General features: G+C 47.5%; 1 protein-coding gene across 1 annotated transcript; it reads right to left on the bottom strand.

Annotated features, from left to right (window-relative positions):
• Positions 1–5,118: 5,118 nt before the first annotated feature.
• Positions 5,119–7,715, bottom strand: NDUFB4 (NADH:ubiquinone oxidoreductase subunit B4). The gene is made up of 3 exons (XM_064143378.1): positions 7,463–7,715; positions 6,841–6,987; positions 5,119–5,233 (listed from the first exon to the last, which is right to left on the bottom strand). The coding sequence occupies exons 1-3, from the start codon at positions 7,661–7,663 to the stop codon at positions 5,174–5,176; spliced, it is 408 nt and encodes a 135-aa protein (XP_063999448.1). The 5' UTR covers positions 7,664–7,715; the 3' UTR covers positions 5,119–5,173.
• Positions 7,716–11,689: the final 3,974 nt, after the last annotated feature.

The raw sequence follows: 11,689 nt of genomic DNA, 5'->3' as shown, positions 1-11,689 counted from the left end.
CCTGCACTTTTGCATCTACCCATATGAAACAGTTACTATCCTTGGTGCCATTAGAATTCACATTTCTTACTTCCCACAATTAGAAAATCCAAACAAGAAGGAAGCATAGAGCTGTGACACCTAACTTCAGTAACTTACATCCATCATTGGTTTTGGATCTTGTAAAGGGTTAACCCTCCTGGGGGAGTGGTCTTGACCCTGACCCCCAGGTCCTCCTGACCCCTCCCCGGAGGTGGGTCTGAACACCACCAGGTGTGGTGGTTAGCCCACTCCCACTTCCTATCTAGACCCATATAAAAAGCAGAAGAACTTCACAGGTTCACAGGATGTTAGGGGTTGGAAGGGACCCAAGGAGATCATCAAGTCTAACCCCCCTGCCACAGCAGAACCACACAATCTAGCACAGATCACAGAGGAACACATCCAGACAGGCCTTGACAGTCTCCAGAGAAGGAGACTCCACAACATCTCTGGGCTGCCTATTCCAGTGATCTGCGACCCTCACAGTAAAGAAGTTCCCCCTTGTGTTGAGGCAGAACCTCCTTTGCTGCAACTTACACCCATTGCTCTTATCCTACGCAGCAAGTGACCAGAGCCTGTCCCCTCAGTCCTGGCCAGCCCTCAGATACTTATAAACATTTATCAAATCCCCTCTAAGTCTTTTCTTTTCCAGACTAAAAGCCCCAAGTCTCTCAGCCTCTCCTCATAACCCATGCCCTCCAGTCCCCTAATCATCCTTGTAGCCCACTGTTGGACCCTCTCCAGCAGATCCCTGTCTCTCTTAAACTGGGGAGCCCAAAACACAGTATCCAAGATGAGGTCTCTCCAGGGCAGAGTAGAGGGGCAGGAGAACCTCCTTTGATCTGCTGGACACACTCCTCCTAATACACCCCAGGATGCCATTGGCCTTCTTGGCCACAAGGGCACATTGCTGTGCCATGGTTAACTTGTTCTCCACCAGCATTCCCAGGTCCCTCTCCACAGGACTGCTCTCCAGCAGATCACCTCCCAGCCTGTACTGGTGGAGTTTATTATTTCTACCCAGATACAGGACTCTTCCTGTTTCTCTCTCTCTCACCCTGCCTCCCTGCTTCCCAGTATCACCGTCCTGTTTCCTGCCATAACCCACGAGGCAGACAAAACCATTGCCATCAAATCTGGTTGTATTTACATATTTTGTATCTTGTTTTTCCCTATCCTATACCTTTTGTAACTCCCCTACCTCAAATACCTTTTATTTATTGTCAGAAGGGAAAACTTTAACTTACAAATCAAAGTGAGCCTACTTATTTTGGTGTACTTTACCTTTTCCTCTCTACATCTAATTAATTGTCTTTGGGAAAGAAGGGGGAAGAGGGAAAGGCATCCTATAAATTGTTATTGGTTCTATTAACTGTATTTGAGACTCTGGGAAATTTAAACTAGAACCTAGACAGATCTGCACCAGATCTTGGGATGGAAAAAAACAAAAAGGAAAAATACTGGCTTTGAGCAAGGTACTACATTATAAAATCTAAAGGCAGAGGTTTACTCTAAAATAGCTAGATCAGAAAAGGACATTCAGGACAATCAATCTGCCAGAAAAGCTGATCTAGGGATAAAGGAAGTTTAAACATTTAACCAGCAGAGGGGAAAAACTTGTTTTCTATTTGGGACCTAAACTGGTGTGAGGCTTTCTGCCTCAAACCTGTGGAACTTACAACCTGGGGGTGAGGCTTGCATACTCCAATGAATATTGAGGCCCTCCACGGTGTTATCTGCACTTGAGCTTTGTTCCAGTGACCTGCAGGCTTCAGTTTCCTTTGCTACAGACTCGTCACTGAAGCGGAAAGTGATGCTAATGCATCAGTCAAGGGTAAAATTCTGAGGAGACACATTCACTCTCCTGTCTTCACCCTACATTTCTGAAGGGAAATCCTTCTTTCTTCCCTCTACACACTCAGCACCACTGCCTCAAACCACCAGCTCCACCTACAGTAGCACAACACCTTTGCTCCTTGCAAGAGAGTAACTAGAATTCTGCAAACCATAGAATCATAGAATCAGTCAGCAAGGACACCCTAGATTGGCTGACAAGACAGAGAAGTAGGGCAGCCTTTCCCCAAGCACCACACTCAGATCTGCAGGGACATAGCATCAGACACTTGTTGGCAAAGGAAAGGGCTGCAGCAACTGCAGCCAGCATCAATCTGAGGCTGGCCCAAAAGACCGGAGGCACTGTGCTCATCCCCAGCCCAGCCTGAACCATTTGCTCCACTGGCCTGAAACAAATACAGCTGCAAGGGAGAATTTACATGCATGGCAACTCAAGTTCCAATTAGCTGAGGAAATGGGTCCTGGGAGATCAAATTAGTTTGCATCAGCAGGAAGATAGTTCATTTAGCATGCTCAGACAAGCAATTATTTCTTTCCCTAAATACCACTTTCTCCATGCATTGATGCCTCTCTGTACTGACCCACAGCCATATCATGTAATATAATTTGTGACAGTCCTTTAGAAGCTGTGCTTCAGAGACAATAATCTGCATTTTCTCTGGCTAAGATAGCAGAATAAGCTGCAAGAAGAGGTGCAAGAGGTTTGCTGGGAGCACATATGGGATTGCAAAAGCAGGCCATGGCCTTGCATATGGCATGACTGCCAAGTTCCCCATGGCATGAACATAGAATCAGAATTATAGAATCAACCAGGTTGGAAGAGACCTCCAAGATCATCCCCAGACCTGTCCAATCAACTAGACCATGGCACTAAGTGCCTCAGCCAGGCTTTGCTTGAACACCTCCAGTGATGGTGACTTCACCACCTCCCTGGGCAGCCCATTCCAAAGGCAAATCACTCTCTCTGGGAAGAACTTCCTCCTAACATCTTCCTAGCCACCTAACAACTTCCTAATGACTTCCTTCTAACATTGTATGATCCAGACAGAGAGGAGCTTTAACAGGAAACAGGAAAAACAGTTTATTATGAGGTGACTAAGCACTGGCACAGGTTGCCCAGAGAGGTGGTGGACTCTCCATCCTTAGAAATACACCAAAGCCATGTGATCCCGAACAACTTGCTCTAGGTGGCCTTCCTTGAGCAGAAGGTCAGATCACCGTCCCTGGAGGTCTTCAAGAAAAGACTGGATGAGGCACTTGGTGCCATGGTCTAGTTGACTGGATAGTGCTGGGGGATAGGTTGGACTGGATGATCTTGGAGGTCTCTTCCAACCTGGTTGATTCTATGATTCTATGATTCTATGATCATCCAGAGAAGGGCAACAAGGCTTGTGAAGGGCCTAGACCACATGTCCTACAAGGAGCTGCTGAGGAAGCTGGGGTTGTTCAGTCTGGAGAAGAGGAAGCTGAGTGGAGACCTTGTTGCTCTCAATGGCTACCTGAAGGGAGGTTGAAGCAAGGAGGCCAGCCTCTTCTCCTTGATGTCAAGTGACAGGACTAGAAGAAACAGTTACAGGCTGCACCCGGGGAGGTTTAGGCTGGATTCTAGGAAATATTTCTTCACTGATAGGGTTGCCAAACATTGGAATGGTCTACCCAGGGCATTGATGGAGTCATCAACCCTGGAGCTGTTTAAGCCGATTGTGGACCTAGAAATGGTTTAGTGTTGACCCTTCAGTGCTGAGTCAAAGACTGCACTGGATGATCTTCAAGGTCTCTTCCAACCAAATACATTCTCTGATTCTGTGACTTTCAGAACTCCTTTCCTATCTCAACCATTCTGTAACTGTGTGAAACATCTTATCAGGAATAGTGTGACCAGCACCACCAGGGAAGTGCCCCTGTACTCAGAATCACTGAGTACTGGATACAGTTTTGAAGCTCTTCCTGTAAGAGAGACATTGTGGTCCTGGAGCAGATCCACAGAAGGGCAATGAAGCTGGTGATGGGTCCAGAGAACAGGTCTTGGGAGGAGCAGCTGAAGGAAATGGGGTAAAATGTGGAGAAATGGAAGCCTAATCAGTGTTATTAAAACATTGTTATTAGAATCAGTGTTATTAAAATACTTTTTACTTCCCACTCACAGGAATCACATTGGAAATGCTAGTCACATAGCATGACAACATTCAGATTGCTATTTCCAAGTCTGGTATAATAGTTTTATCCAGAAGTTTATTCTAATGATCAAATACAGGGTTTAGACTTGTACTTTATTAGGGAAAACATAAATTAACTCATCTGCCAGACAACATTCAGGCAGACACTGGAAGTTACTAAAAATGTGTCACAGAACTCAGCACTTGTGAGGCCACACCTCAAGTATTCTGCCCATTTGGGGCACCTCAGTGTGAGAGATTATTGAGGTCTTGGAGCAAGTGCAGAGGAGGGCAATGAAGCTGGTAAAGGGCCTGGAAAATAAATCTTATGAAGAATGACTGAAGGAGCTGAGGCTGTATAGCTTGAAAACCTCATCACTCTAGAAACACCTAAAAGGACATTGTGGAGGTTTCTTCTCACAGGTAGCAGTAGAGTAAGAGGGAACTGCCTCAAGCTGCAACAGGGCCAGCCTGATTTAGGGTAGGGTGTCTCTACCCAGGGCAGGAGAGCTGAAACTAGATGATCCTTGTGGTCCCTTCCAACCCTGATTCTATGATGATTCTAGGGTAGATTTACACTGGACATTAGGAAGCATTTTTACACAGAAAGAGTAGTCAGGCATCGGAACAGGATGCCCAGGAAGGTGGTTTAGTCACCATCCCTGTGTGTTTAAAGGTCATTTAGATGTGGCGCTTAGGGATATGGTTTAGTGGTGAACTTCGCTGAGTAGGGTCAAAGGATGGACTTGATAATCCCAGGGGTCTTTTCCAACCTGAACGGCTCCATGAACAAGCTTATTATCTAATCAGGGCAAACAATGCAGTCAAGCTGACATTAGGAAGAAATATGTAGTAGGTAAGCAGTGGTTCTTTGGAAAATGCTTCGGACCTGTGTAAAATTTTAGCCTGCTACTAATTTTAAACTTCAGTCTGTGCTGCTCTGAGAATAGCAACTTCCAAAATTTAAAAGCAGCCTCTGTGTGTAGATCAAGGCAACACAATAGCAGCATTCAGGACCTGCACTTTCTATAATTGTCAAAAGACACAAGCAGTTAAGATTTATTCTTATGAAGGAAAAAGACCAGCACACAATACATCTAATTTTATTTATATCCCATGAACAGCACTGCAGTTCCAGGAACCTAAAATACGCTGAATGGTCGCACATATTTACCTTCTTGGATAAGCTTCTCTCTGCGGTCCTGTGGAAGAAAGAGAACATCCACCATTATTCTATTAAGAGGGGAAGCTTCCTAGTAAAGGCCTGGAATGAGAGAAAAGCAGTCTAGCCATTCAGCATGGACTCTAGGAAGATAAGACCTTAAAAGTCTTTCCCAACCTAAATGATTCTATAAGCATGAGCTCTGCTAACAGCTGTTATAGTCTAAAAAGTGAAAAGGAGCAAGGCATTGCTCTTTTTTATAGCTTAAACTACCAGCTACAGAAGCTATGCTCAGCCCAACCTTTTGCTACTCTCACAAATCAGCAGAGATGAACTCCTGTGATGTATTTTTCATCAAACTAAATGCATTGTTTAATTTGTATTTAGTTTCTGCCTCCTCCTTCTTCCAGTTGAATAATCCATTTCAGAGATCTAATTATGGAGAAACTTCTTAATAACTTGCCTAAATGTGCCTATATTCACTTTCAGAACATTTATATCTCATTCTGCAGTCATGAACCTTTCTGACACTATCCTTACATCACACAGCTGCTGCTGTAGATATTGCCACGATTCCTTCTGCTGGACAAAACCAGAAGACTTGCTAAAAATTGGGCAATTTATCTTTTGCTTTCCCAGATACACAACAAATACTCCTTAGAGAAAAGAGTATGGTAGTTATTGTGCTTTATATACTACCAAAAAACAATGAAAAATCTCCAAACATCAGTAAGGGAACTGCAATAAAGGAAAAGAAATTGTCCTAGAGACTACATTAAAAGCTTCAGCTTAAATATTCCCAGGTAGTTACATCTAGGCTTCACCCACACAGGTTTAGGTGTTCAAGCAAAGCCTGGATGAGGCACTTAATGACATGGCCTAGTTGACTGGATAGGGCTGGGTGCTAGGTTGGACTGGATGATCTTGAAGGTCAAACCTGGCTGATTCTATGATCTTCAAGCACTGGAATCCTAAGCTCAAATATGGCTTTAATTACAGACCAAAACCTGCATGCCAAGATACTGCAGAAATGCTGAAGTTTCAAAATTTTCTATCAGCAGGTTTGCCATTTCCTACAGCCTGCATTTTCATTTCATCCTAGCAAATGGCATTCCCTATTAATTTTAATTTATGTTTGTGTTTCTCAGTTTATGACCTACTTATTTAGTGCAAAAGAGGAAAAGAAAATATTTTACAATAGCTGCAGATTCAGTAGGGAAAACAGTCACTTTCTGCCAGTCACCTAACATTTTGTTATATATATGTAATTGTATGCTTTTTCAGAATGATCTATCATTGCCCAAATTCTGATGCCCACATTTCAGGTGTGAAAACAGAAGCAACATAAACCTTCCAAAATCTTAAACATTCAGCTGAGATCAGTGTTAGAGAGCTTTATTATAGCAGAATACCCTGAGTGAGGAAACTGTGACTGGCCATACCCCTGTGTGCAACACAGTACACTTAGCACACAAGGACTCTGCAACCAGTTACAAGGCTCTAAGACAGCAGGCTCTGTATCAGCCTTTCTTCTCTCATGGCTTTAATGGTATTAATCATTCCTAGGTGCAAAAAGACTACACCAGTTAAGTCTTCTACATTTTAGAATTGGTGCTCACCGATGTTCAGTGTTGTCAGCTAACTTACCCTGTCAACTTTGAAGGCAACAGCCCAGAAAATGAGAGGGCCTAAAGCATAAACAGCTCCTAAAAATGACGTCTTTGGTGTCGGGCGGAAAGTAGGGTAGATGTTGTGTGTCCTTGCATAGGTCCAGCGGAGCAAGGCAGGATCTTCCTAGTTTGGAGGAAAAAGCAAAGGAAGTTCTTCACCATGAGAGTGGTGAGAGCCTATAGTAGGTTGCCCAGGGAGGTGGTTGAGGCCCCACTCCTGGAGGTGCTTAAGGCCAGGCTGGATGAGGCTGTGGCCAGCCTGATCTAGGGTAGGGTGTCCCTGCCCATGTCAGGACGGGATGGAACCGGATGATTCTTGTGGTCCCTTCCAACCCTGACTGATTCTGTGATTCTGCAACACGGTGAGACCCTAGGGGTCGTACAAGGGACCCTCAACTGAGCACGGCCCTGTTTGCCCCCCACCGCGATGAGGCCTACAATGTCCTCGGTCCAGGCCGGGAAGGGCATCAAGGTCATGGTGAGCTCAGCGCCCTGTCCGCACCAACCCAGGTTCCCGCTCGCAGACTCCAGGAAAGACAGACAAATCCCGCAGACACCCCGCAACACCCACGCCCTGTCAGCGCCCCCTCCCCACTTACGATGACGGCCGGTGGCTTGGGGTTGTTGAGCTGCAGCTGGTACTGCCGCTTGAGGCGGGCGCGAATAGCCAAGCGCTCGGCCTCAGCACGGCGCTTCTCCGGCGACGCGTCGTAGGTATCGGGGTCGAGCTCGGCCGGCAGCGAGACGTAGCGGTTGGGCCGGTAGGCCTGGGCGGCGGTAGGGGGCGGCCCGGACGCCATCTTGACAGACCCACAGAGCCACACGGCCCACGCGCAAGCTCAGGAGGCGGCGCCCGCCTTGCGCTTCCGCCGCGCCCTCTACCGGGCCGCGCAGGCTCCAGCGGCGGCCGCGGCGGTGTGCTGCCTCACTGGCAGGTTGGGGCTCGGGGTTGGGCGGTCGTCACCCTTTGCGGAGGGGTGGTCAGCGCAAGGGGTGGTTGTCATAGTTAGGAAAGACCTCTAAGATCATCGAGTCCAACCGTTATCTAACTCAACCAAGGCTGGCGTTGAACCATGTCCCTCAGCACCGCATCTCTGCGTCTTGAAACACCTGTAGGGATGGGGATTCAACCACCTCCCTGCAGAGCCTATTCTAGGGTTTGAGACCTCTTACAGTCACAGGCTCACAGGCTCACAGGATGTTAGGGGTGGAAGGGACCCAAGGAGAGCATCGAGTCCAACCCCCCTGCCGCAGCAAGACCACACAACCTAGCACAGGTCACAGAGGAACACATCCAGACAGGCCTTGAAAGGCTCCAGAGAAGGAGACTCCACAGCCTCTCTGGGGAGCCTGTTCCAGTGCTCTCTGACCCTCACAGTAAAGAAGTTTCCCCTTGTGTTGAGCTGGAGCCTCTTTTGCCGCAACTTACACCCATTGCTCCTTGTCCTATCCCAGGCAGCAAGTGAGCAGAGCCTGTGCCCCCACTCCTGGCCAGCCCTCAGATACTTACAAACATTTGACAAATCCCCTGTAAGTCTTCTCTTCTCCAGACTAAACAGCCCCAGGTCCCTCAGCCTCTCCTCATAAGCCATGCCCTCCAGTCCCCTAATCATCCTTGTAGCTCTCTACTGGACCCTCTCCAGCAGATCCCTGTCCCTCTTAAACTGGGGATCCCGAAACTGAACACAGTATTCATGATGAGATCTCACCGGGGCAGAGTAGAGGGGCAGGAGAAGCTCCCTTGATCTGCTGGACACACTCCTCCTAATACACCCCAGGATGCCATTGGCCTTCTTGGCCACAAGGGCACATTACTGTGCCATGGTTAACTTGTTATCCACCAAGACCCCCAGGTCCCTCTCCACAGAGTTGCTCTCCAGCAGATCACCTCCCAGCCTGTACTGGTGGAGTTTATTATTCCTCCCCAGGTGCAGGACTCTGCACTTGTCCTTGTTGAACCTCATCTGGTTCCTCTGTGCCCATCTCTCAGTCTGTCCAGGTCTCGCTGGATGGCCACACAGCCTTCAGCTGGATCAGCCAAGCCTCCCAGCTTGGTGTCATCAGCAAAATTGCTGAGCAGACACTCTGTGCCCTCATCAGTGTCACCGATGAAGATGTTGAACAGGACTGGACTCAGCACTGATCCCTGGGGGACAGCACTTGTCACAGCTCTCCAGCTGAACCTGGCACCATTGCTCACAGCCCTCTGAACTCTGTCTTGCAACCAGTTCCTAACCCACCTCACTGTCTGCTCTTCCATCTCACACTTCCTCAGCTCGCTCACTAAAATGTCATGGGAGACGGTGTCAAAGGTCCTGATAAGAAGTCTCTTCTAATAGCCAAACTAAACCTCCCCTGGTGCAAATTGAGGCCCCAGGTCTTTCTCTTCTGGGAAGCTTTTCTGCCAGCCTGCCCTGAGCCCTGAGCATTCATGCGGTTGTTGTGACCCAAGTGCAGGATATGGCACTTGGCTTTGTTGAATGTCATACAACTGACCTCAGCTCACTGATCCAGCTTGTCCAGGTCCCTTTGCAGAGCCTTCCTGCTTTCAAGCAGATCCACTCCTAGCTTAGCGTCATCTGCAAACTTACTGAGGGTGCTTTCAATCCCTCATCCAGGGATCTTTAACATAAATATGTTAACTGGCCCCAAAACTCAGCCCTGGAAAATACCATTTGTGACTGGATGCCAACTGGATTTGACTATGTTCAATACCACACTTTGGGCCTGGCCATTCATACAAAGCCTCCACCCAACCAAGCCACGAGCATCCAGTTTCTCCTGTCGTGGAGGGGTATTCTGCCGCCTGCGGCAATTGTGGTGGAGGAGAGAAATTAATTGGTGCGAGATTATAAAAATATATAATTTATTAACTTTAATGTTCTAAACTCTCACCACCCCCAACCACTGTATTTTAATATTAATATGGATCTACATGGTTATAGAAGACAATATAGGAATATCTCAGACAGTAACTTGTTAATAACTAGCAAATATTTAAACAATAATCAGAGAGAGGACTTTCCCCACAGCTTAATGCCGCTTGGGGTCAATATGCTGCTTGCCCAGTAAGGTGGGCTGAAAGCTCTTTCTACTCTATGGCAGGAGACAATAGAATTACAGAGGCATTGAAGCATTTGTTCACAAATGCTTAATAATTATCAGTCACCATCCGGGGCTATGTCACAGCCTATACAAGTGTCCAGTTCTTCAGGGGAATCTTTGCCTGTGGACTTTGAGGCTGGAATCCTCCTGGCTTCAGGGGAAAGGACAGTCTCTGACTTTGTTCTCCTGGCAAAGGATGCAATCTCTGCCCTAGTCTCCTGGCTCCTTCTGGATGCTCTGTCCAGGGATTCTTAGGCAGGACCTCAGGTACAGAAAGAGTACAGTGTAAAGCTGGCTACACAGGCCAATTGTGTGCAGACAATCCCTGTCTGCTTCCTGATAACTCTGTGGCAGTGGCATGCACCAGGCAATGATAAGGCAGTGGGCATGCAATAGTATGCACAGCTGCACGGGAGACTGAGCCCCGTAGATACAGGCAGGCTTAAGCATAATAATGAGCGTGAGCGAGCACTATGGTGGAGCCTGAGCACTTTGTTTACCTGTGTACCCTCATTTATTAAATGTGGGCCGAGATTAATGGCCACTAAAATGACCAATCAGCTTGGCAGTTAGCCAAGCTTACCATAATAGGGAAAGCCACAAGCCTGGACCTTCCAAATATGGGAATCACATGGGCCTTACACTAGGCAGGCACGAGCTGGGCATGTGGGGGCTTACACAACCACATTATACAAACTAAAGCCTGGGCAGGCCAGACTTTATGGCACCAGGCCTGTTGTGCCCCTTTGTGCTCATTAGGTGTTTACCTCTAGTTATGGGCAGAAAAACCTGTCCAGGCAGGGCAAGTCATGAATAAGCCTATTTGGGCCTATGGGCCCTCCACCACACTCCCAGAAGATGCACACAAAGCATCCACCCAACCAACCCATGAGCATCCAGTTTCTCCCAGAGGATGCACACAAAGCTTCCACCCAACCAAGCTATGAGCATCCAGTTTCTCCCAGAGGATGCACACAAAGCATCCACCCAGCCAAGCTGTGAGCATCCAGTTTCTCCCAGAAGATGGACACAAAGCATCCACCCAACCAAGCCATGAGCATCAAGTTTCTCCTGGAGGATGCTGTGGGAGATAGTGCCAAGTGCTTTAGTAAAGGCCAGGTAAACAACATCCACAGCCTTTCCCTTATCCACTTGTTGACAGCAGTCTCAGCAGGTTAAATGGCCTGTCTCTTTTCCCATGGAAAGAAAGGGCACAAACTAGAGCACAGGAGGTTTCTCTCAAACATAAGAATGTTGTTACTTTAAGAGTGACAGAGCACTGGAACAGGCTGCCCAGAGAGGTTCTCTGGAGACTTTCAAAACCCACCAGGACACAGTCCTGTGCAACATGCTCTAGGTGTGACCTGCTCTAGGTGCAACTTAATCTAGGTGCAACCTGCTCTAGGTGCAATTTGATCTAGGTGCGACTTGATCTAGGTGCAACCTGCTCTAGGTGTGACTTGGTCTAGGTGCAACATGCTCTAGGTGCAACCTGCTCTAGGTGCAACTTGCTCTAGGTGCAACTTGATCTAGGTGCAACTTGCTATAGGTGTGAATTGCTCTAGGTGCAACCTTTTCTAGCAGAAGGGTTGGGCTAGATAATCTCCAGAGGCTCCTTCCAACCCCTTCAATGTTCTGTGAAAGGATCCAGAGGGAAGGCAGAGTTGAGGTGTCAGGGCTGTTGTGCTGTGCTGAGGGAGGACATGGTGGTCATTGGTATG

Source organism: Pogoniulus pusillus, chromosome 5 (assembly GCF_015220805.1).
Source record: "Pogoniulus pusillus isolate bPogPus1 chromosome 5, bPogPus1.pri, whole genome shotgun sequence".
Taxonomy (NCBI): domain Eukaryota; kingdom Metazoa; phylum Chordata; class Aves; order Piciformes; family Lybiidae; genus Pogoniulus; species Pogoniulus pusillus.
Note: the sequence above shows the minus strand (reverse complement) of the source record. Positions and strands in the feature narration are given on the sequence as shown.